Genomic DNA, 26,831 nt, shown 5'->3' with positions numbered 1-26,831 from the left:
AAAACCAAAAACAAATCTATGAGAAATAGTGAAGAAAGTTGCTTTCTCACTTCCTGTGCGCTCTGAGCCAATCTTGGGAAAGCGCGAGGAAAACGAATGATTTGCAAGCGGTATCCCAAACACTTCTCCCCGTAAATTTTGTCGCCATACTCTGAGGAACGGCCACAATGATGGGAAATGTCTGCGCGAGGGCCTTGCAGGAATGCATAAATCAGCGCGGAGCCTCTCGCTGGCCATTATGTGCTGAGTTAAGAGGCGCGAGGCCAAGGGCACTTGATGGGATGCCGCCTCGCCCGAGGTGCACTTAATGTAAACAAAAGCAAATGAATGCCAGCTTTAAATCGGCGGGATGACTCTGCGTGCAACGTAATAGCCGACTTGCAAGATATGCCGCCCATAATATTATAATGCGTGGCCGTTTGCTCTGTTTACCGTGACTTGAAAATGCTCTTTGCTTAAATATACATTATTCCCCCACGTACTCACGGTTCACTATTTGCAGTTATGCCTAGTTCCTTTTTTTCCCGTCATTGTTTGCTGAAAACTCAACTATTTGCGGTGTTTCTAGGCTTTTTGACATGATAAGCCATATCCGAATAAGGAAGTAAAAGTAGTAGCCAAATTTAGGAATTGTACTGCTGTTGAACTGTTGAATCTTTATCATTTCTTTGTCGACTTGTGTTTCACCCCAAGACAGTAGGTGGCGGTAGAGACCGGTTGATGGCTATGTCTTAAAAGTGTCATCATCATGTCTCGGGCTGCAAAGACAAAATACAATTTTTCATTTTTTTTTGTGGGTGGTAATAAATTGAACCTCCATACGTATGGATACAACTGATGCCACTGAATAATTTGAGTGGTTGAAAGAAATTCATTTACAAAATGAGGAAAAAAATGCAATGTGTATACTTTGTAAAGTGTGTGCGCAAGGGTTTACTCCTTCAATCCCAAATCTTTTTAGGTAAGTAAGTACTAAAGTAATCCATTATTTTAGGTAATTAGAAACTACAATTACTTAATTATTTTTAGTACCATCCGATTTTAGATCCTGCTTTAGTCAAAACACTTTTTTAAACTACCTTGGGTAGACCATCTGGGCTCTAAAAACAAAAAAATAGTATTGTGAAGACGTTAAAAATGGCTAGCACAAATAAATTAGTCACTTTAGGTAAGTAAATACTAAGGTAATCCAGTATTTTAGGGAATTAGATACTACAATTAACTTCAGGTCCTGAAATTACTCGCGACTCGTGAAAAACGTGAAATTACGTCTTTGGGACTGAATGAGTTACGTGGCAGCCGAAAATAAACGACGCTGCGGGTTCTCGTTAAAAACTTGTAGAAAAAATATGAAAATAAAGTCTTTGTATAGATTTACTAAAGGCGTAGCTGTGTTTCGTTGTCTCACAGAGGAGAAGTACGTCACAGTGCAGCCTTACACCAGCCAGGGCAAAGACGAAATAGCGTTTGAGAAGGGCGCCGTCGTCGAAGTGATCCAGAAAAATCTAGAAGGCTGGTGGTTCATCAGGTGATCCTCACTTAACCCCCCCCCCCCGCAATGAAATTTCGCCAAAAACGAGCGCCTCATTCTCCACCCGAAGGTACCAAGATAAAGAGGGCTGGGCTCCAGCTTCTTATCTGAAAAAGATGAAGGAGGACCTCTCCAGAAAAAAGACGGTGACGGGCCCCGTGGAGATCATCGGAAACATCATGGAGATCAGTAACCTGCTCAACAAGAAGTCCCCCGGGGACAAGGACGCAGGCGGCGACGACGTGGTCTCGGAGAGCTCGCAGGTGGCCCGCAAGGAGATCAGCTCGCCGGTCCTGTGCTCGGATTCGGGCCCCGTGGGCGCCCCCCAGGACGGCAAAGGAAGAACGGAGCAGGCCTCTCCGGCCGTCGCCCGCATTGCGCCGCACCGCGTGGAAATCGGTCAGTCGCCATTGGTCTTTACCTCTGTCATTTTAGTCCTAAATTTAGCACAAAAACAACACAAAAACTGTACATACAAGTAAACAAATCAAATTCCTAGGGATGGGCCAACATCTCGTACGACGAGATCTCACGAGATTAAAACGCCGCAAGCGTTATCGTCTCAGGAGAGCGCGAGATCTTTTTTTGGGGGGGAGGCTTGTTGGGCCGCAAGTGCAATGCACTGTATGACAGTAAAACACCCCGCCAAATGTGGTGAGGAGGCTAGCTAACTCTTCAAAATAAACCTTGCTTTTGAACGTCTACATTTTGAAGACTTGAAAGATGTGACAAAATTATCTTACGCCAACTCCTGATGTCAGAAAAATGCAATGTTCACGTCCAATCCCCAAATTAGGAAAGTAAAAACCACAGTTACTAGACATTTTATTTTATAGTGCTTGTTGCTAGCATTTAGCGCAGCAGCTATTGGATATATTATCCGCTAGCTAGCATTCCACGTGTTGTCGTATTACTTTTTAGAGGCATTATATTAGACTGCAAACATTGATGCGACACGATTGCAGTTGCTACTGATCACTTTTGAACATACAAGGTTGAGTCAAATGTCGGACTTGTCTCATTGAATGTAAAAACAATTTACAGCCTCACTTTCTGTCGGCGCAAAAAGCAGGATTATGAACCCACAATGGAATACATTTCTCACTTTTATCGCATGTTTTCAATATTTTTGACAGTATTCAATTTCAACCTTTGTACAAACTGTATTTGTTGTCTCTGTTTGGCAGGTTCCCCAGTCCTCAGGCAAAAACCTCCTCCTCGAAGAGATGCGACCCTGGTGGGAATGCTTTTTATAACGTTTACGGTTATTTGTTCAGTCTAACCCTGAAATCCCCCCCAAAATTCTATACGCTCACTTGTGAATGACCTTTGAAGTGGTATTATCATAATATGTATAATATCATAATATATTCTTCTTTTACACCTCCTGAGACCCATCCAATTCATGCAACATGAATCGGACGGTTCTTGGGAAGATTTTGGTACATAAGTTACAGTAGATAACAAAAATGAACGAAATAAACATTTTTATTGTTAATGAAATAAAAACAGCGCTAAAATCGACGTTTCTTTTATCCCCAGGGATTTCCTTTGCCCTCCCCACCGGAGCCCCCTACAGTTGAAGCTGAGTATTACACCATTGCCGAATTCCAGTCTTGCATATCTGATGGGATCAGTTTCAACGGAGGCCAAAAAGCAGAGGTAAGCGTCACACAGTTATGACACTCCCACATAGGTCCTCTCGGATAACTTAATGTTTGTCACCTGTAACGCGTTAGGTGATCGAAAAGAATTCTGGAGGTTGGTGGTATGTCCAGATCGGAGAACAGGAGGGTTGGGCTCCCTGTTCCTACATCGACAAACGCAAAAAGCCCAACCTCAATCGGAGAACCAGCACGCTGTGTCGCCCTAAAGTGCCTCCGCCGGCGCCGCCGGTCAAGAAGCAGGATTCGGCGGAGACAGCGCCACCCAGCAGCCCCGCCGGGGAGGCCCCGGAGTCTCCCGCGTCTCCTGGGAGGCCTGTGTACGAAGAGCCAGAGTATGACGTCCCGGCCATTGGAGACCTGGATCTGGAGTCTGAGTTTGAATTCCTGAGAGGCGAAGCTTCCTTGGTGGATGCCAAGAATGAGGACACGTCCTCTGAGAAGGGATCTCAGCGGTCCTCAAAGCCGTCCCCAGCGTCGTCCCTCCACAGCGCCTCGTTTCGGATGGGCGAGTCATTCGAAGACGGCCATGAGGCGGAGGGAGAAGAAGAGTGCATCTACGAGAATGAAGGCTTCCGGCCCTTCAAGGAGACCCCGCAGAGGCAGTGCAGCCGAGAGTCCGGTTCCTCCAAGGCCAGCGGTTCGTCGGAAACCGGCAAGACCGCTAACCCCAAGTCGGGAGGATGGAGATCCGCGGCCAACAAGCTCAAGATCAACTTGAATGGAAACCAAACGGCGGCCAAAAGCGAAGAGGGGTCCGGATCAAAATCAGCCTCCAACGAGTCCACCCCGGATATGTCCAGACCCAAGAAAGACCAAGAGGAAAGCAAAACGTCCCCCAACGCCAAGTCGGCCACCAAACTTAAACCGGTGGTGAGGCCTAAACCGCAGCTGGCGAAAGCATCCAGCGGGGACAAGATGGACATCAGCACTTTGAGAAGACAGCTGCGACCCACGGGCCAGCTCAAGAACGGCAGTAAGAGCAAAGGCGAGGACTCTGAGACCGCCTCGGTCGTCTCCTCCGAAGACTCCTTCTCGTCTCAGAGCACGTCCTCCGAGTTTTCCTCCATCTATTCCAAGGGAAGCCGCGGAGACTTGGACCCAGAGGGCTGCGTCCACTATCGCACCACAGACCCCTACGAGAAAGTCCAAGAGTCAGAGCTGAGCTTTCCAGCCGGGGTGGAGGTTCTGGTGCTTGAGAAGCAGGAGAGCGGCTGGTGGTACATCCGCTGGGACGACTCCGAGGGCTGGGCCCCGACGTATTTCTTAGAGCCCGCGGGGCAGCAGGACGACGCGGCCGGATCGGAATCTGATGGTACGCCTTCCAAACCGGGGAGCCTCAGCAAGTCCAACAGCCTGGAGAAGAACGAGCAAAGGGTCCAGGCCATGAACAACCTCAATCAGAACCTGAAGAAGATCACTCCCCCGATTCCCTCCAAGCCACCCGGCGGTCTCTCTAAGCCCACCGGCTTGTTCGGCTCCCGTAAACAGAACGGCGCCAAGCAGCAGCAAGTGGTCAGACCCCAGTCGGTCTTCATCTCAGCTCCCATCCGGGATAACCCGAGCCCCGTCGGCTCCCTCAGGCGAAACGAGTCGCTCAACTCCGGCAACCACCCTCGCGTCAGCCCCACGGTGCGTCGCAACGCCTCATTCGGCACCGCCCCCCGCAGCCTTGCGCCCAACAACATCGCCCTGCCCAACCGGAACCCGCCCGGCACCGGCAGCTCAGAGTTCCTGGCCGGCGGCACCCAGAGGAACACCCTTCCCGTGTCCACCGTCAGACCCAAGCCCCACATCATCCACAACAACCTCAAAGAGGTCTACGTCTCCATCGCCGACTACCACGGTGACGAGGAGACCATGGGATTCCCCGAGGGGACTAGTCTGGAGGTTCTGGAGAGGAACCCCAACGGCTGGTGGTACTGCAAGGTGCTGGACAGCGGCAAGCCCCGAAAAGGGTGGGTCCCTTCCAATTACCTCGAGAGGAAGCCTTAGCGCGCTCTGAGCTGGCAGAACTCTGAACGTGCCTGGTAGAGACTGCTCACACGGACACTTTGATTTCGTACGAGAACCCCGGGAAGTTCCCGATGAAGCGAGGACCGAAGCCAAAAAACAACAGGAAAGCGCAACTCGGTGCTTCGTTGGTGTCCGCCGTGTCGGAAGTACCGTAATCCCTCGCTATTCGCCAAGCCCTCCCGTGAATTAAAGTCATACACAAAGTATTTTTTGCTTATTTGCCGAGTTGCTTATAGTAATACGATAATCTACGGATGGTGGATAACAATAATAATAATGCTATAATGTGATTCTTGGTGTCAAAATGCTGCAAAATGGCTCGCGGTAATCGTTAACTCAATGCCAAATACGTCTTTTTCAGTGGAGATTTGGAACCGCTTTAGTCTAAAAACGGTTATTAATTACTTTAGGTTACCTAAAATATTCGTTATAATCATTCACATAGGTAATGAAGTGCTAAAGTAACTGATTACTTCAGAGCATAAAGTACTAAATTATCGATTTCTTCAGGGAATGTTGTACGAGTAATTGATTACTTTAGTAATAGATTCTCTAAATTATCAGATACTTTAGTTTTATTACCTATGTAATTAATTGTATCTTTAGATTTAAGTACTAAATCGATTGCTTCTGGAAATATTGCACTAGTGTAATCAATTACTTTGGTACTTAAATCCTAAAGTAACAGTTATCTTAGTAATTATTTCATAGAGTAATTGATTACCTTAGTACTCTGTTATCTGGGTAATCAAATACTTTAGTTACTGACTAAATTGTTACTTTAGTTACAATTACTAAGGGATTGGTTTACGCTACTACATGATTACTTCAGTATTTGATTTCTGTAGATACTTAAGTATTAAATACGTTAGATACTTGAAATGCTAAAGTAATCTATTAGTACTTAATTCCCTAATCAATTTGATAATTCAAATTACAATGAGCAGTAATCAATTACATAAGTAATAAAGTGCTAAAGTTATTGATTACTTTAAGCTGAGTTATTTTGTTCCGAAAGTATTGGATGACTCTATATACTTCAGTGTGGGCCTTTAAGAGGCGGGGCCTGGTGAATCAGCTTCCTGTTTTTGTGCTTTCCTGCTTTTTGGGCTCAACGTAGCTCCTCCCCAAATGATCACTTGAGACCAAATGTACTACTTTCCTATTAGACAGGGCTTGGCGCCACCTTGTGGACTCTTCACTCATAGCGTGACTATAAAAGTGAAAAGTCAACCTTGAATATGCGGGGGATTACTGTCATCATTTTTGTAGAACTTTCCAAGCATTTAAAGCTTACTGCATGTTTGATTTCATTATACTGACAAAGCCTTGAGCTGTTTAAAACTTTTTTTTTTTTTTGCTGCTAAGTTTTAGTCACACCTTGGTGCTGTCTTCAATTGCATGTTTTTAAAGCTTTATTTTGTTGTACACCATTTATGTAAGATATTCCACACATTTAATTGTCTTATGTGAGCATTGCTAATTATAACCATAGCTTGTCATAACAAATCCCTTTATGGTTTAGCTAGCGTCACTAGAATTCCACCCCGATCTGTATTTATTCTTTTTGTTTTTTGGGACAATTTCGATTGACAAATTTTTTGACAAATCTGCTCCAAATTGATCCTGACGTTGAAAAAAAAAAAATTTCTGCTGGGCAGTAAATTTGACATGACTTGTAGTCTTAACTCACTTTTTGTTTTGCTGTTCACGGTGTGACGAGCAGCAATAACTCAAGTGCCTGAAAATGAAAATAAATGCACTTTTTCAACTGTTTCCTGTTTTTCGCTCGCCGTTTACTTTGCGAGTGCGACGTTGGCTTGATAGATGGGAATATTAATATCGGAATATTAGAGATCAATAATGGAGTGATTCCAAAAGTTGAATATCACTAGTGTATTGCGTTCACTTTTTTTCTAAAATTTTCCGTTTCAAGATTTTTGTTCTAAAAAAATATGCTGTAAAGAAGATGTAACTAAAAACAGAAATATGTATAATGTATAAAAAGTGATTAGCAAAAAAAACCCAGGAAATTTAGATAAATTCCCTAAAAAAACACTTTGAAAAAGGAAAAATAGCTATATAAAAGGATTACTTATAAAATACAAAAACAATGGGGAAATCACAAATATTTCGCAAAATAGAAATAATGCAAATAGCATAAACAAAAAATAATACAGCAAAATAATTTTAAATCAACCCCCCAAACTTCTCAAATACGAAAACTTAAAAAATAAATTAATAAAAATAAATAAATAAAAAACAACTCAACCTCACAATTGTTTCAAAACATTTGAAATGATGCAAAAGAATCATGGAAAGTGAGAAAATTCCCCAGAACAAGAAAACCAATATAATACTTTAAATAATATAATTTAAAATAAAATCTGAATGCAACGCACTTCCGTGTTATTGGTATAGCTGTTTATTAAACTTGTCAAAAATAAAAGCTTGGTCAAATGTTTATGAACGCGTATTGTACGCTACTTTAAGGATGGCCAATTTCACTTTGCGTCCACTGGAGGGCAGCAGAGCTCAGCATCTATGCCGACTAGCATCACCAAGAGCCACCCCAACACTGACACTGATTACAAAGCAGAACGGCGACAACAAGCGATTGGCAATTTGATTCAAATGACTTTTCAGCCCGACATTATTGAGGTGAAAGTTCAAAGTCCAAATCAGGAATAGAAAGGAAGGTAAGGGAAAGGAAGCGGCTATTTTTGGACAGTATTAAAAAAATGAATTTGTGAAGTTGTTGTTGTAAAGTTATATAATTAGAATTGATTACAATAGAATAGATTTTCCTCCATTTGCTTTGCCTGAGGTCAGGGGTCAGCAAGCTGCGGCTCTTTCATACTTATGTTGCGGCTCTTTTTTTTGGGGGTGGGAGTGCTTTGTTCAGATCAACACCTTGGAGGTAAAAACAGGAAACAAATATTGCGCGGCTTTCCAAATTAAAAGCGCACATTTTTAAAGTAAAAAAAACATTCAAAACTTAAAGCGCTTGAAGAATTCTTTACACAAAAATGAATGTCATCTCAAAGCCCCTGCGTGTGAAGGAAGAAGGACTCTAATGGGTCAGTCTGCTAGTTCTTTGCTTGAAACCAAAATACCAATTTTTAATATGTATATGCAATATTGATGTTTTCAACGGGGGTTTTATATACATTAGCTAATTAGCATAGGTTTCTGTTGCCCGCCATACGACGATCTCGCCTTACGATCCCGATCCCGGAATGGATTCATTTCGTATGGCGGGGCGCTTCGTATGGAGCGTTTGAAGAATTCGTAACACTGAATAAATCTCATCTTAATGCCCCTGTTTGTGAACACGGAAAGATTCAGATGTTGGTTCAGTCTGCTTGCTTCTTTTAATGAAAATAATGTGGAACAACCAAGCTGCTAACACACAACTGATTCCATATGTGTTTATGTGTGTGTGTGTATATATATATATATATATATATATATATATATATATATATATATATATATATATATATATATATATATATATATAAAATATTCTGCCCTCGCTGACGTTTCAGCTAGATAGGCAGATAGTCAACTCCTCCAAAAAAAGACACCTGTTGGTGATTCTTCCCCTTTTTAATCACTTTAGGTGCTTTAAGTAGGTGTAAAACTAAAACAAGAAAAACATAAAAACAATTTACATGCTGCGGCAAATAAAATACAACAAAGTAACTTGAATGCCGCATGACATAGCACGAGGTTAGACAAGCATGCTAACAGTCGCGAGCTAATGTGCTATCGCTAGCTCGATGCTAATCGCTAACTCGATGCTAATCCCCATAAGCGAACTGATTTCCCCCGTCTTTATGATACAAACATTCAAACAATAACACGTATAATAAAACGTATACAACTCTAAACATAACAAACATATATACATACAGGCTGTGCTTGGCTCAAGACTTGAGGACTAGTGAGTTGTCGCCATTCAAGCATTCCCTTCATGCTCGATGGGAAAACAGGAAGTGCACAAGGCAACAGGATCCGGTTGTCCTTTCACATTCTCGCAAACTTTTAAATGAATGAAACGAACAGTTTTGTAACAACAGAAATGGTACAATGGCTCATAAGGAGCCAGAACATATAATATGTGTGTGCCTGGCAAATAAAGCAGGGCCTGCCCTACATAGCTCGTCTATAAACAGCGGCTGGGTGATTTACAGCTGTTTACGTTGACTCAGTCACATGGTACATATATACGCTACGTAAATGGTACTCATACTGAGCGATCGGCTTTGATTCAGCGCAGATACAGCTTGCACGTTTGCTATTGCGCCGCCTTATCTGCTTTATTGCCTTCACCCCGTTTCCTCGCATTTGCTCGACAGCCCCAAAACTACAAGTTTTGCCCGTTTTTCTTTTCAAGTTACGCCTCCGCCCAGGAAATGGGTGATAGTATCTGTAAAAAAGGAAAGTGTAACTTACGATCGAAAAAATGCCTTTAAATAGGAATTAATATATCATAATAAAGTTGTATTTTATTCTAAAATAAACTTGCACAATATTGTGAAACAAGTCAGAAAATTGAAGGAAAAAGCTGGTAAAATTTGTTGATTATGAAAATGGAATGGGACCAAAGTGAAATTTTAACATTTCTGTTGTGAACTTTGTGGAAAATAGCGTGAAAAATGAACAAATTAACAAACAGCGCTTCTTTGTTTTTCATCTTTTCTTGCTTAACTGTAAAACTTCATGTTGTACCCATTTTCTCGAAAAAAAAACATTGAACCCAACGGGACAGAATAAAATTGGTAATTTTATCTATAAAAAGTGCATTTTTTTCTGAAATAGATCATGAAATAAAATAAAGCAAAAAAAAAAACGAGAATTAAAAAACAACAATAATACATAATATAAAAATAAAAATCAATTACCAAAAAAAACATCTCTATCAAGGCTAATATATGAAAAAGGAAGTCACCAACGTCAATAGGTAAAGATAATAAGAATGAGATCAAATCATAAACACGTGAGTCATCGGCTTTTTAATTTAAACTTTATTGAACAAAGAAAGACAACTTCATTCAGCTAATATGAAAAAAAAACACTTTTTTTCACATAAAATACAAAAATGCAGCCCCAGATGACAAGTTAATGAAAAACAAAATAATCAAAGGAATAATACAACACAGATGCCCTCAAATATCTTACAAGTTGAATTTTGACTGTAGAAATTTGGTCACATTAATAAAAAAAAATCTCTTATCGTTTTACAGATTTTAAACTAAGCTAACAAAGCTAAGCAGCTGAGTTAAATGATGTTTTTTTTCATTTAAATCTGAAATTTGTTATTCCACATTTATTAGTAAAGCCACCTTCAAACCAATTATTAACCAATTTAGATAACAAATCCGCTGCTAGCTTATCATAGCATGCAGCTAACAAAACGTAACAATTTGTAATCATTCACATTTAGTATCGCAACAATTTGAACTATATGTAAACCAAGTTAACCATTTAATAAATACAGCTGTTAGGTAGCGTACGGCTAACCTAGAATTCAACAATTTGTCATTCACATTTACTATGTCAACAGTTTTTATTTGCAGCTAATGTAGCGTGTAAGAATTTGTTATCGTTTACATTTTAGTGTAGTAACAATTTGAACTTTTTGTCAACCAAATGTAAGCCTTTAAAAAAACATATCTGCTAGTTTAGCATGTAGCTAACCTAGCATGTAACAATTCATCTGTCAACAATTTGAATTTACAGCTAATGTAGCATGTAGCAATTTGTCATTTTTTACATTTTAGTGTGGAAACTATATGAATTGTGTAAAACAAAATAACAATAAAACACACATTAGCTTAGCATGTAGCTAACCTAGCATGTAACAATTTGTCATTTGCTATTAGTATGTCAACAATTCGAATTTGCAGCTAATGTAGCATGTACCAATTTGTCGTCATTTACATTTTAAAACAAAACACACATCTGCTAGCTTAGCGTGTAGCTAACCTATCTGCTAGCTTAATGTGTAGCTAACTTAGCATGTAACAATTTGTTATTTACATTTAGTATGGCAACTATTTGAACTATCCGTAAACCAAATGTTAACAATTTAAAAAAAAAAAAAAATCCGATATCTGCTAGCTTAGCTTGTGGCTAACATAGCAGGTAATATTTTAAATCCCTTTACCCAAAAGTGTCTTTTTCCCCCCACCTGCAAAAAAAGTTAGCAATCAGCTATAAACAATACTTTCGGAAGAGTTTTTCAATCAACACAATATGAATTCTTCACAGAAGCTTTGACAAAAATAAACCTCAGACTAAAACACACGTCTAATATTTTCCTAAATAATATTTCAGTTTGAAACCAAATGAAAATCTGCACGGTAGGATTCCAGTTTAGCAGTGCAGCGATTGTACGCTTGTGCGCGTACAAATGAATTAAAAGGGAAACAGCGGGAAATATTTCAAGAGATTTCATCTTATTTTTGAAAAAGGCACACTTTGTGGCAGTACTCAATTATACAATTTACAAAAAGGCTTTTTTTCAGTTCAGCAGTGAGCTAGCAAGAAGCAGAGTGGTCCAACTCCAATTTAGCCATTTTTTTTGAAAGAGAGAAATGATTTACTTTAAATTGTGATTTTCATTATTTTACTGGCAGCTCTCGAGCCCTTGACATAAAATTTTGTTTAAAGAAAAAAAAAACATTTTCTAGTAGCTCAATGTTGACTATTTCAGATTAAAAACAATAATAACAAAAAATAAATGGAATCAGAAAAAAAATGGATTGGACGCCTATAGCCGTCAGTGGCAGTGAATGACTTCTTGATATGTCTTTCATGAAGTATTGATAGATTTGATATCATTATCTTTTCTTTAACCACTACTGCAATTTTTATTTTTATTCGGCAGCCCTTGAGCAGGCACAAAATTTCGTGGAAAAATAAGTTAGCCCTATAGATTTTTCCACTAGCTAAATTTTGACTTAATTTCAGCTTTTTACAAAAAATTAAATAAGGCATAAATATGTTAAAAAAGGAATTAGCCCTGTATCTCTTCCAGAAGCTCAATTTTGACTTTCAGATTAAAAAAAAAAAAATCAGTAAAAATGGATTTTACGTCTATAGCCGTCAGTGGCAGTGAACGACTAATTTTCATTCACTTTCCTTGAAATATTGATAGATGTGAAAACATTATCTTTTCTTGGATCGTTATTGCACTTTTTATTTTTAATCAGCAGCCCTTGCAAAGCAAGCACAAAATTTCTTGAAGATAAATGTTAGCTCAATTCATTATTCCACTAACTAAATTTTGAATTACGTTTTTTTTTTTTAACTAAAATAGGGGTAAGGCATAAAACTTATCTAAAAAAGCTAGCCCAATACATCGCTCAATTGTGACTTAATCGTTCAAATTAAAAAAAAAAAAAAAAGTAAAAATGTATTAGACGTCTATAGCCGTCAGCGGCAGTGAACGATTGAATCTGATTTAGCTTTCATGAAAGACTTGGACCACTATAGCGCTAAAAACTAAGTGGCGGCCATAAAAAATGGAGTTAGCCCACTCATTGGCTCAAATTTCCTCTTGACAAATCCAAGCTTTTGATTGGACGCAACGAGTCAACAAAGCACTCCACTTATGATTCCCTTAAAAGCTACTTAACAAAAGCCATTGTTTGTTTGTTTTTTAGCCAATTACAGACATCCGTACGTGCTTTTGCGATTGTTTTGAAACAACGGCAAGGTGAAGGTGACTTTCCTCCACTTCCTGCTTCATTTGCATCCTCCTCGAGTCTCGTATCCTCTTAAGTGAACACGAAGCAGGTGGCCACATACTTTCGCATTTTTTTTTTTTTTTTTTTTTACCCTCAGAGCCTTTTCGCTGTCGATTATTGCAGTAGCAGCGTTTATTGTCTGAGCACTCAAAAAAAAAAAAAAAGTCATTCCGCGCCGGTTTTGATGAAAGTGACAAAAATGCTGCACAGGATTCATAGCTAGCCTTGAAACAAAACAAGTTTGATTCGACAAGTTCCGCGCCATATTAATTGCAATAAGTTACGTCATGATTATCATAAATTCTAACCCCATTGGAAATTTTCATAAAGATAACTATTCGAAGAAAAAATAAAAATAAAAGTCCTATGACATGACTCCTCCCCATCCCCTGACGGGACATGTATACAGTGCCTGTCCAAAATTCAGAAACACTCAAATTTTTTTTTTTTTTTTTATAATTTTATCATTTCCGTTAAAAAGTAATCTGCCAAGGACCTTCAGAATCAGCAGAACTGGCTAAAGTAACTTACTAGGACTTTCTTCCGATTTAAAGAGCCACAGCACTTGTCCACGACGCCGTCGATATTTTACGGGAGCAAAAACCGCTTACACGCGTTAGCAAAAACAAACATCTTCCCATCTTTGGTGAGTATAATATATGGATATTTTTTCATCTTTTATTTGTTATTACTGTATTTTTCGGACCATAAAGCGCACTTAAGACTTTTTTTCGTCACCTTTAAGCTATTTATTGCTATGGACGAGAATTCGGTGGGTGCGCTGAATAGTTAATAGCCACTCAACCGAGATAGCAATTAGCATTAGCCAAAATAATAACACAAACCATGAGAAATTAGATATACTTTCTTTTTCACCTGTTTTCTTCTCCTCTACACTTGAGTAGTTGCACCACGAAAAAAAAGCAAGCCAAACACGTTGTTTCCAGGTATTTCCTGTCATGTCTGAAGCTAGCATGATAGCGCAAAACATATCAAATAAGCATATAGGTTTGGGCTAAAAGTATGGGACCGTCTGATGAAATTATTATTTTTTTTAGCTTTTTCTCTTCGTTGTACATTGAGAAACAATGTGCCGAAAACCCAAGGTCAAATCTTATTTTTACGTTTTGTATGAGTTCTTACATTTGATGCTAGATACTCAAGTATCGATTTAATACTTTAAGTATCTGGAAATTAATGTTCTTAATGCACTTAAGTATCTATTTTTTACTTTAAGTATCTGGGATTTAATGTCCGGATTCTTAAAAAAAAAAAATCTATGGATGGACTCTATGGATGGATACTCAAGTATCGATTTAATACTTTAAGTATCTGGAAATTAATGTCCTTAATGTACTTAAATATTGATTTTTTTACTTAAAGTATCTGGGATTTAATGTCCGGATTCTTAAAAAAAAAAAATCTATGGATGGACTCTATGGATGGATACTCAAGTATCGATTTAATACTTTAAGTATCTGGAAATTAATGTCCTTAATGTACTTAAGTATCGATTTTTTTACTTATAGTATCTGGGATTTAATGTCCGGATTCTTAAAAAAAAAAAAAAAATCTATAGATTTTAAAACTCCATAGCTCCAGGAACCCCAATATTTAAAAAAAAAAAAAAAAAAAGATTTTCACCAAGTGGTCCTCTCCAATTGAGCACCTTATGTATGAAATTATTACAAAATAGACCAGTTCATCGATTATAATACGGTGCGCCCCAATGGTCTGTAAAGTACGGTTGATAAATATTGATTGCTATGAATTGTGGCGCGCGTATGCATCGTTATATTGCGCTTTTGTAGAGTATTGACGGTTTTCGCGTGAAATAATGAATTCGGCTCAGTCCCTAAGGCCGGGTTTCGAAAACGGCAAACGCAACAAGTCTTTTCCTACTGGAAGTAAACCTGAGTTGATCTTGGCAATCCCACGGCGTGACGACAGTCCGTAAAAAAAAATCAAAAATAAACGGGAGAACTAGGAGCTGCGGTAGGGCTTGATAATATCTTGGATGGGCTTCCTGCAGATGGGACAGAGCGCCTGATTCTGCTTGAGCTTGAGGGCGCACTCGTAGCACAGACACATGTGGCCGCAATCGTACAGCACCGTGTTCACCACGTCGTCGCAGCAAATGGCGCACTCGTCTTGGACGTGCGTGGAGGTGGGGGCGGGCGGGGCGGACGGCTGAGCGGTCTGCTCCGTTTCTGGATGAGAACACAAAAATGGCCGTCATTTGTTCGCATTGGCGTGCCGATAGGGCTACGCGGCAAACCTGTGAGGGATGAGGAGCTCCGGTGGATGTTCCGTTCTGGGGTTTGCGAACTCAGGATTTTGCGAACTAAAGATCGGCCTGACAATGTACAACAGAAGAAGAGAAAGCTTTACCATTTGACGGATTTTAAACGAAGCTAACAAAGCTGAGCTAAACCGTGTTATTTTTATTTTTCTACATTCTAAATCTGTTGCAAAGCAATTTACTCATTTTTCAATCAAGTATTTACTCATTTTTAAACCAAGTATAAACAATTTATAGATTTAAAAAAATGGACTGATAGCTTAGGTTAGCTTGCTGCAGAATATAAAATGTTACAATTGGTCATAATTCACTTTAGTATGGTAACAATTTGAACTATTTGTGAACCAAAAGTTGACTATTTAAAGACACACTTTTAGCTTAGCGTGTAGCTAACCTAGCATGTAACAATTTGTCATTTAGTATGTCAACAACAACGTGAAACTGCGGCTGAAGTAGCTAATTGCGCTCTCGTCCCCTGGATTAAACGTGTACTTTAGCCTAGGGTTAAACCCCCACTGCTGGTTTTGTTTTCGTGTTACACTTATATTACTGTGTTATGTTTCAATTGCAGTGCAACTATAGAACCACAGACATGGTGCTAACTTTAAGTATAAGTATTAAAAAAGAAAAAATAATTAGTATGAGTGCGGACAGAATGAGTACGAATTATGGACCACAAAAATACATGTCAAAAGTCGCCCTCTAGTGGTGGCAGAAGATTGAGCAAAAGTACACGGACGAACTGATGGACCGACGATTACAATTTCGCATGGCTTGAAAAAAATGGACCTGTTTCATGCGTGACCTGGACAAGCTGGCACTTGCTTCTAATCCCACCCCTGAAACTGGCGTCCATTTTACTCTTAAACAAATGCAACTGGCAATAAGGACTCATGTTTACACTTGGCTTCACCTTCTATTATTTGCGCTCCAGCTCATCATCGCATCACTGCTTGCTATTAGCTCAGTAAATATTTGACCCTATGGGCAAACAAGTCAGCGTTGCGAATCTGCAAGGATGGTCACGTGGAAAACTGGGTCTCAAAAGAAAGCATGCAGCAACATTTGTAGAAATTTGACATGTCTCTATTTACATTAGGTTTTTGAACAAGCGTTCAAGGGACTTTTTGTAGCGTGTAGATGATGTCACATGGCACAGGAAGCCCCACTTACTGCCATGCTTAACTCATTCAATGCCAGGGACGGATTTTCACGTCTTTTTTTTAGAGACCGGACTTTCAATCCCAGAATCTTTAGTTTCGATTTAATACTCAAACATGCGGAGATTAATGTCTGTAAATTTTATGTATATGGGATTTCATGTCCAGACTCTTAAAAAACGTGAAACTACGTCCCTGGCATTGAATGAGTTTATGTTTTTCACTTTTATGATACGTAGCGCTTCAAAGTGTTTTGCATATACATACCATACATTTCAGACTATAAGCCGCTTTTTTCTCAGGGTTTGAGCCCTGTGACTTATTGCCCAGTGCGTTTTTTTTAACTAGCCACCAGAGGGCAATCCATTTGTAAAAATGTTTGGATTCGGTTGATGGTTCGGACAAACCTTTGGCCAAAGCCTCTCTGGAGAGGAGAGGTCTGTCGGCCTCCGCGGGCGCGTTGGTGGTAGACAAGGGTGATCTCGGAATAGACGAGATGGATGAGGATGATCTCGGCGGGGCTTGGACATCCGATTGCGAGGACAAGCCTGACAAGATCCGAAAGACGGGGATCACATTTTGTAAGTAACATACAAAAACGCGGTTGCTAAAGATGGCGGGTTTTCGTATATAACAGGATTGGCGCCACGGAAAAAAAGAATTTCACATAAAACGGATCCAATCGACGAGACGGCGAGAAATCAGCCCATCTGCTCCGCGCGACACCCGGCTATGACATAACTGCCGCTCGACTCGTTGGCTCCACGTTTCCACGGCAACCATCGGGTCGCCGGGCCCCCGGCGCGCGGGTGAGCGGAGACGCCCCCCCGTCCCGCAGCTGGAGTGGGAAAACGTCTCCCGGGTCGAGCCTGAAGAGCGGAGGCGGGAAGCGACAAGCAAGGAAGCGGAGAGGAGCGACGTCCTGCCGGGACGCCGCTCGGTGGGCGGACGCTCGCCATCTCCGAGCGCAGCGCAATTACATTTAATAATGCATATGGTGGGCATCGTCAGGAGCTATTATGAGCGAACCCCCTCCTGATAAATAACACCGGTGGCAGCGGGGGAGCCCGAGCCTGACACAAATTACCTCCTAAGCGTTGATGTATGACTCCGACAAGAAAAAAAAAACAAAAAAAACATTTTGCCTGCGTATTTCACGTGAAGACATTTTTGTGTTGTGGATGAATGGACTTTAAAGCACTCTACGCTCTTCTATTTGTGGCAAAAGACACAAATGTATTATCGCTTACGGAAATATGAACAATTTTTGCAAACTACATAAGACTGCAGCTGTTGAAAATTTCTATTGTGTAAATTGTGCATAGCATCAAACTATTCTCTTCTCTAGAAACGTTGAGGTTATGAACAAGTTGTTTACTTGGTTAGCGGCGAGCTACAAGTTTGCGTGTGTAAACCAATAAATAGGCAAGATTTTGGTGATGGATGTTGGGCACTGTGGAAAACTATTGGACAAAGCTTTACAAATAAAAATCAAGTTATGACGCTTAGTACGCACTCTGCCCTTTTTGGATCTCACACGATGGCTCTCAAAACACAACTTAAGTACTCATTTTTTTTATCAAAATCGCAAATTTATGAGCATGCTGGTTAAACAAACTTGCTTTCTGTATAATTTTAAGGGTTACATGCAATTATATATGTTTTAAGTTTTTTATGTATATTGTATATAATAATAATAACAATAACAATATCAATAATAACAATATTGTATATTTATAGGGGATTTTTTAAAAGTGTAGTGTGCCTCACAGTGGACATTAATGGAAGTGCAGTGCAGTTCAAAGATACGGTATCACTAGTGCTTGCAGAGTTGACTCAAGGTATCATTGTATATTTATTGTAGGGGATTTTTTTAAAAGTGTAGTGTGCCTCACAGTGGACATTGATGGAAGTGCAGTGCAGTTCAAAGATACGGTATCACTAGTGCTTGCAGAGTTGACTCAAGGTATCTCTAAAAATACTCGGATAGTAATCACTTTTTTGTTTATTTTTTTACCTTCTTGACATGCATGGAGAATATATATGTCATTATTTTAGAGGTCTAGTGTGCCTCACGGTGGACATTCATGGAAGTGCAGTGCAGTTCAAAGATTCGGTATCAGTAGTGCTTGCAGAGTTGACTCAAGGCACTTGTGAAAATAATGGGATAGCAATCACCTTTTTTTTTTACCTTCTTGACGTGATGGAGAATAAATATGTCATTATTTTAGAGGTCTAGTGTGCCTTACAGTGGACATTAATGGACGCGCGGTGCAGTTTGGTGATACGGTATCACTAGCGCTTGTAGAGTTTTCTAAACAAGCCAGCTCTGAAAATAATGGGCTAACAATCTTTTTTTTAACCTTTTTGATGTGAACGGAGAATGCTCACAGGTTCACAGAAGCGTTTGATGATACGGTATCACCAGTGCTTGCAGAGTTGACTCAACAAGCAACCAACTAAAATTAATAGGACAGCAAAAGCTTTTTAAATGTATTTTTTTCCCTATTAAAAAAAAAAAAAACAGGTACTGTTCACCTATCAGAAAAACAATTCTCCCAAAGTTAGATGTTTATTAGGGTTTTAGTCTGGGCAAAGTTTGATTCATTAAAGGCTCTGTATCATGCTAGTTTTGCATTGGCAGGAATACTTTTAATAGATTAGATGTTACATCGATTTCTTTTATTCTTTTTCTTTTATTCTTTTATATCTTCTTTTTTGACAAGTGCTTGCAGAGTTGACTTAAACAAAAAACAGAGGTGTAATTTTAATACTGCAATAACGCGACACCGTTATCATACATTAAAAATGTGCTATCGCCTCATACGTAGCCGCAGATGGAAACGTACCAAAAATCTTGAGTTGTGTGAGGTTTTTATAGGGTGCGAAGAAGAACCACAGCGGTCTGGAGTTGTCCACGCAGAGCTGCACCCCCAGGTTGATACCGTTACGGCTCACGACGATCTCGCCGGCGGCATTCAGCTCGAATCCCAGAATATCTTCGTCCAACAGCTCGGCGGAAATATCGTCAAAGGCCCAGAACTCCATGCGGTCCAGCAGCCCCGCCAGGTTGGCGGGCAGGTCGCGCGGCCGCAACGAGGCCGGGTCGCAGGACGTGACGCCGTAGGACAGCTTGGTGGGCCCGCTGATCTGCAACATCACAAAGACGCTCTCGCAGCGCTCCAGGGGACGGCTGGTGAAGACCAGCGTCTTGCTCGGGCCCTGATGCGTCATCATCACCGCCGTGTGAGGGTCCGATAGGAAAATGTGCTCGCCGTACACGTGGTGAACCCGGAGCTCGTCGTCCAGCTGATCCGGGAGCTCGGAGCACAGCCGCAGGTTTTGAGAATTCTGCGGCATGTGGTCGGCGCATTGGTGCTCCTCGTGCTCGTCTTCCTCCGGGCCGTTTTCGAACATTTCCCATGACATGGCGGGATATTGGTGGCCACGGCTCTTTTTCTGGATCATCACCGAGCGAACCGAACTGATCTTTGAGATGTCTGGTAGGAGCGTCTCGCTGTCTGTGGGGACACAAAAATAGTGTTTTTTCTATGAATGATACTAGGACAAGTACTCGCATTTTAGGAGCGGTGCAGCGATTAATCGACAACTGTTGTCAAATTGATCGAAAATCATTTTTGAAAATGCTTACATTGTTAGATGCATTTTATTTTAGAAGTGTCCAAATGTTCAAAATTTCAGCTTCTTCAGTCTTGTGCAGTATTTTGATGAAATTTGGGGAAATTTCAGCTCCCTGGTGCAAGGAGTGGATAAAATACTACATGTGTACTTTGTCATGTCACCGGGTGAAGTTTCAGCTCCCTAGTGCCTTTGATGTAAAGTTCAAATGATTGGACAAAGTACTGGACAAGGGTTGACATGTTGCCACCATCTGGTCAAAATTTCAGCTCCCGAGTGCCTTTGATGTAAAGTTAAAATGGTTGGACAGGGGGTTCTTTGACAATGTCACCATCTGGGTGAAATTTCAGCTCCCTAGTGCCCTTGATGTAAAGATCAAAGGATTGACAAAACACTGCACAAGTGTAATTTGACATGTCATCGGGTGAAATTTCACCTCCCTAGTGCCTTTGATGTAAAGTTGAAATGATTGGGCAATACTGCACAAGGGTTCTTTGACATTGTCACCATATGGGTGAAATTTCAGCTCCCTAGTGCCATTGATTGAAAAATCAAGAGCGGACAAAATACTGCACAATCATTCTTTGATAAGTGGTCAGCATCTGGGTGAAATTTCAGCTCCCTAGTGCCTTTGATATGAATATCAAAGGATTGGACAAAACACTGCACATGGGTTCTTTGACTTGTCACCATCTGGGTGAAATTTCATACCCTAACCCTCCAGTATGTTTTAGTTTTCATTTAACACAATGGCAAAAAATTGATCTATTTTTCTGATGTCGATAATTCAACAATGTATATAACTCCCGTAGCATAGCGCCAACTACAGGTTATAAAGGATTTCCTCAAGGTAATTTTTTTTTCCTGCGGTATCGGCGGCTGATATCTGCAGCCTCCACAAGGATACCTTAACACAAGGATTTTATTGGTCATCCTTATTGGGAAATTGCAGTTATAAATTTAGCAATTCAGAGAAATTTAAAGGAATAAATAGGACTTTTGAGGAGGAAACCAGGAATTTAATTTATCACCCGTTATATAATCGATTATATAAGAAAAAAACATGAATTAGAATAATCGCCTGTGTGTATGGTAAATGTAGCGCGGTTCCAAGCACAACAACGCGGCACAAAGAAGCACATTCACTTCAACGCACACTCGGGATCTGCGGGTCAGCTACGTAACAACGCAAAAGAACAAAAAAAGATGCTGAACGGGTTTATGTAACCCGCTTGAGAAAAGAAGACTCGCACAAAGACGGTCAACGAGCCTCCCACTCTGTCTCCGCCGTGGAGTCTTGAGGCTTGCTTATGGATCCCAGCTAGGACCTTTTCTGCACAAAACGTGTACATATATATATGTATATATATGTATATATATATATATATATATATATATGTTTTTGAGATACATTTGCTGGCTAAAACAGTACATTTATATTGGCATGGTTTGTTAAAAAGTGATCAGTAGGAACGGGCAATTGTGCAAGGTCCGGTGTTTAAGTGAAGGTGTTTCCGTTCAGCCTGCAGATGTTATGTAATGGCTCTTAAGAGTCGCCGGCGATCTTGTGGTTTACATAACGAGCACACGACATCCGGTTTTTTGACGATCGCTGGGCTCAAATGCGCTTGGGATTCCATCTTCACTAATGGACATTCCGCGGTCTAATTGCGACCACTTCAGAGGCACGAAGCGCGGCTCAAAAAGCGAGGAAGAAAGCGCGATGGCATGCTGGGTAGATGCGATGCCTGATTGAGCGAGTTCCTCAAATCTCCTGCTAAAATTAGCCTGATTGGATATAAAGCACGATAGATGAATATTTTACCCCATCACAATTACACGTTTGGCTAAATATAACTCATTGGAGAAGTATTAAACCACAAATTCTTTTTTATTAAAATATGTTAAGAGCACATTATTTACTTTTAAGCAAATTTTAATCAATTAGCAGTCAAAATATTACTTTTGATCAGTTCAAACATAATTTATTCCAATTTTTTGATTTCTTAAAATGGGTCTCAATTGACAGCTAGCACTTTAAATATTAAGAATCAGGTGAGAAACTTAACGCCATTTCACACTGGTAAATAATATAGAAGGGTGAGCAAAGCAGGGACTTTTGTCATGCAAACATGTGGGAAACACTGCCCCTGGTGGTATGATGACAAAGTGCTTTTTACATGTTAATATCGGCAATATTGTGATTGTGATTAATTTTGCAGCCCAATATGAGTTCATTATTTCTACTGTACATTTCTTGTCAGTTCGCTACTAGCATTCTTGCTAGCAGCTGCTTCATAAACATGTTTGGCTTTGGGATGCTATGTTAAACTGGTCGTGAAACGAAAAGATATTATTTGCATTGTTAATTTGCAAGGTATAAACATGCACATCTGTGTGTCAGAACTCGGTTTATGCGGCGGACGGATCAATCTTCGTCGAGTTGTGTCAAATTTAAAAAAAAAAAAAAGTAAAATCTAATCTTTAGCACCCTTACTTTCGGCCTTCATTTTTGGAAAAAAAAAGTGCATCTTATATTTGCAGAATTACAATTTTCAGCTTTGTATATTTAGAAAAGAAAAAGAAAATAAAAATAAACTTATTAACAGCAAACTTTATTTTTAAATAATGCTACGGGCCGCTTAAAAATAGACAGGAGCCCACAAATGGCCCCCTGGCCATAGTTTGGACATCTATGATATCTCTAAAACCTAAATCAATAAAAAGTTCCTCACCAATCAGTTTCTTCGCTAAATACTTCTTAATTTGACCTTTCCCTTGAGTCACATGATTCCAAAGTAACGTTACGCTTACTCGAGTAGATCTTTTGGCGACTTGGTCATTTGATTGAGGGGAGGGGCATAGCGCTCCTCCCCCTCCTGGCTTTTATCACAAAGAGGCAGCACATCTCCGGCCAGGGCCTGATAAAAGCGCTTGAAGTCAACGACCACCTCGGCAAAGTGTGTCGGCGAGCAAACTCGGGCGTCTTATTATTAGCGCTCTTATCGTCTTGACAGCAAAGAGATAACTTGTATCCTCGCCTCGCCATTTTTACATCTTGTTAAGTCCGGCGAAAAACACAAAAGAGGCGAAGCTAATCGAGGAAAAGTCAAGCCGTGTGGCATTTGCGCTTCATTCGCCGCGTGCTCGCGTCGGTAAGACCGCAACGTCCCTTTGCGACCCGCGCCGACTTTCTATTAAGAGTCCGGACGAGAAAACGAGGCCCTGTTCCGAGTTGGCATCAGGAAGTGGACGAAAATATTCACAGAATGAAAGCGACACGCCTTGCTTATTTTCAGAAACATTACGGTGTCATTAAAAGGTCTGGAACATTCCGTTGTGACAAATGGGAAATTTGGATCCGATCCAGACGGAAATTGCATGCAAAACGGGCGTATTGATTTTTATTATTTGGACATGTTCACCTTATAACAAACTGAAGCAGATATAGCAAAAACTACAGACACGGTCTTAAGTAGGAAGTCTTCTACGCAAATTTTTCACCTCAATTTTTCAATTTTTCAATTTTTAATCTCTTAATGCAAATATATTCACAGAAAAGTACTTCTAAAAGTAATTATTGAATTAAATGTTGAAGGAAAATATAAGTTCATAAAAAAGATTTTATGTTCAGTAGGTTATTGGACCCAAATTGTCCTATGCCACCACTCGTTACCTGTCACGAACAAATTTGGACTATGACCCCAAAAGAGGACACAAGTTGGATGTTTTTCTTTGGATAACATTTATTTATATTTATTTCTCTTTGCAAGCATGTCTGATACTTTATGTCGATTATTTTTTGTGGATAAATATTTATTAATAATTAGGTTCATGATTCATTTTTGTCAACAGGTCTTTCCTGTAATCCCAAAGACGCTTTATGTTTAATATTTTTCTGTGTACTTTCTTTTTGAGATCAGGTCTGACACTGAATGTTCATTTTTTTTTGTGTACAAATATTTATTAATAATTATTTATTTTTAAAACCAAAACTCTTCTATGTCTCATTAGGTGCACTTGCATATGTATAAGACCTGAAACCGGAAATTCTGCTTCAGGTATTTCCCAAAACATAATTATTATATTGCAAATCAAGCAAGAGTCTTGTGAATGAAAGGTTGCGTGTGTTTATAACACTCATTTAAAAGCAGCCTCGGAAAAGCGACGGCAGGTTAAACACTCCGCCGTTGCTCAGCCTTATTGAGTTCAGAGAGTCAAGTAGTAAACATTATGGAAAATTAAATTCTATGCCGACATATTAAAAACATTCCTGCAGCTATTTTCCCATGGAGGGGTGGTTAACTTATTATTTTTTATGTTTACACCCAGAGATTCAATGCCATGTATTCAAAATCAACTTCAGTCGACAATCCGCAACTTTTTTCTCATGATTTGACCCTTGTGATTTGTAGTCCAGTGTGTCTTATCTGCAGTTTTTTTTTCCCAATCGGAGACAGAAAAATACTCCAATGAAGTATTAATTTTGAGTTTAAACTGCTATTCAACTAGCCACAAGGGGCACTCTTCACTGATAAACACAATCAGGCGTGTTAATGTTGTGTTGGAGTAGTATTCTAACAATCCAAGTGTGTGGGTTTTATGTTGAAAATATGTTGGTGTTGCTCTATTTTCTAAAAATGCTGGTAAAGTATGTTCAGTTTGTAATAATAATAATAATAATAATAATAAAAAAACAAAAAATGGCAAAATATAATTGAGAAATATTGCTTTAGTCGAACTCTAAAAAAAAAAAAAAAACAGTATCTGGGATTGAATGTCTGGACATTAAAAAATAAATAAATAAATAAATATCTTTGGGATTGGTTAAGTGAACGGCTACAATGAAGTTGATGCAGTCATCTTGGAGCAGCTCAATCTCAAGAGAGACCGCATATCAGACATAGTCCAAAACCTTCACTTTAGTTGAGCAGGAGAGAGGAAAAAAAAACAACGGAGATTAGCTGCACCCTTGATGAACGTTAACAAACTGGAAGAACCTGTTTCGCAGAAGAAAAATTAAGCTACAAGACGGCGTGCAGGAAGTCAATGGACAAACTGCGTCAATGCAAAATGTTCTTGTATCTCCAGCTCTTCAAGACATTAAACACCTACATACCTGTAGGACGTCCAACACAAGCCGTGCATGAACAAAGATAGGTGAAGAAAAGCCTCCAACGAAAATAACCTTTTTGATTACTTTAGTACTTCTCTACAAGAATTGATGACCTTAGTTCCTTTCTCATTTAAAAGCAGCAACTTTTACAGCTTCCTTTAACCAAAAACTACAGAAAAAAACTACATTGAAAGAACAAAAATCAGGGATTAAATGTTTATTTAAAAAAACGTGAAAATACATCTTGAGTTAAACTTGGTCATTGGTAATATGATTGTCCCAAAAATTCATGATGGCGTAAAGTCTGAATAGAATTATATCAAAATTGACCAACTTCCAGTTAAACCAGGGGTGTCAAACTCATTTTAGCTTGGGGTCCGCAAAGAGAAAAATCTGTTCCCAGGGGGGCCGGAACAATAAATTCAATTAAAATAGTAATAATAAATAATAAAATTCTGGTCAACTACAGTGCGTATTTTTTTATGGAGAATTGAACACTGTAGTGCTAACTGTGACCATTGGATGGCAGTGTTTCCACACTTACCACACAGCTATTACCTACATCAATTCTAACCGAAGAATGGAAGTCAATCTTTCATATGGCAGCACTCATATTTACAAAGACATAGCGCACAATATTCGGTTGGCTTTGAAAGCTGAGTGAAAATCATTCATGAAACATTTCATTTGTTGACAAAAATCAGCTCATTTTTTATACTTTACAAAATTAACTTGTCTGTGGGCCGTATGTTTGTTATTTGCAACAATTTCGTTAGTGTTAACATTCAGCTTGTTTCATTTCAAATCACTTTTGGTGGAGTCAAACGATGAATTGTGTCCTAATGCGTGTGTCCAATGTCCTAAAAGCATTGGACCCAGTTTCAATGTCCTGTTTCTAATATTACGACTAAAGCCGCATACCTTAGCTGTACCAAAGCTCGTTTTGGAACGTTTTAGACGCGTCAAATGTTCGCCCGAGTTCACTTTGTTCCCGGCGGGATTAGGAACTCTACGGACAAGAACGGGAGGTGGGCAGCCTCGCAGAATACCTCACCGAGGCCATCTGCATTTAACGGCGTCCGTGCGGGGGATCTGCGCTAAGTATGCGTGCCTGGAGGGCCGATCCAGGACAACGCGGAGAGGGGAGGGGATGTTGAGTGATGTCATCTGTCATGAGAATGCAGAGCAGGGCGGAGGAGAGGGGTGTTGCCTAAAAAGGAAGGGGGCTTATAAAGCGAGCGAGAGGACGCCTTGGGGAGAAGACTGCAGACTAAAGTCCAGCAGAGCGGCGGGCCGGTGCCGCGTGAGGTCACAAGTCGCTAAAAGACGATGGGCCGCGGTCATGTGAAAGTGATTAGCCTCTTCCCTGTACAGCAAAGCCCCGGTGATCCAAAAGTGACCAAGCTTCGCTAGGATTTCAGCGCTGGCTCGACGAGAGTCCGCCAGGACCGATCAAATCCGAGCAGCTGCCTCGCGAGCGCCGTTTATTTTGCTTCGACCGATCGAGGCCGGAATCTGACGTCACTTGAAACGAAAGGCTTGTCGATGAATACGAGGCCAGCTTGATTTATGTTGGTCAGTTGCGACAATGGAAACGCTTTACCGTGGCGATAAAAAGTCAAGGTTTCAATTATCGATAACGA

At 40.1% G+C, this 26,831-nt stretch overlaps 2 protein-coding genes across 5 annotated transcripts in view; one reads left to right on the top strand and one right to left on the bottom strand.

Annotated features, from left to right (window-relative positions):
- LOC148419889 (SH3 and PX domain-containing protein 2A-like) overlaps positions 1–6,987 on the top strand; it is an 89,883-nt gene extending 82,896 nt beyond the window's left edge. For all 3 annotated transcript variants that reach the window (XM_088420779.1, XM_088420778.1, XM_088420777.1), the window contains 5 exons: positions 1,411–1,528; positions 1,602–1,930; positions 2,719–2,768; positions 3,074–3,193; positions 3,271–6,987. In XM_088420779.1, coding sequence (XP_088276905.1) covers positions 1,411–1,528; positions 1,602–1,930; positions 2,719–2,768; positions 3,074–3,193; positions 3,271–5,190 — 2,537 coding nt within the window. In that variant the 3' untranslated portion in view covers positions 5,191–6,987. The remainder of the gene's footprint in view (positions 1–1,410; positions 1,529–1,601; positions 1,931–2,718; positions 2,769–3,073; positions 3,194–3,270) is intronic.
- A 3,240-nt stretch (positions 6,988–10,227) lies between these two features.
- The window catches only part of LOC148419888 (E3 ubiquitin-protein ligase NEURL1-like), a 31,287-nt gene continuing 14,683 nt past the window's right edge, over positions 10,228–26,831 (bottom strand). For both annotated transcript variants that reach the window (XM_088422105.1, XM_088422107.1), the window contains 4 exons: positions 19,283–19,954; positions 16,841–16,981; positions 15,250–15,327; positions 10,228–15,181 (listed from right to left, as the gene is read on the bottom strand). In XM_088422105.1, the coding sequence (XP_088278231.1) occupies positions 14,955–15,181; positions 15,250–15,327; positions 16,841–16,981; positions 19,283–19,954 (1,118 nt within the window). In that variant the 3' untranslated portion in view covers positions 10,228–14,954. The remainder of the gene's footprint in view (positions 15,182–15,249; positions 15,328–16,840; positions 16,982–19,282; positions 19,955–26,831) is intronic.

The sequence above is a fragment of the Hippichthys cyanospilos genome, chromosome 8 (genome assembly GCF_059441005.1).
Source record: "Hippichthys cyanospilos isolate Australia breed blue-spotted pipefish chromosome 8, RoL_Hcya_1.0, whole genome shotgun sequence".
Lineage (NCBI taxonomy): Eukaryota > Metazoa > Chordata > Actinopteri > Syngnathiformes > Syngnathidae > Hippichthys > Hippichthys cyanospilos.
The sequence above is the reverse complement of the archived record's forward strand: the minus strand, read 5'-3'. Positions and strand labels throughout refer to the sequence as shown.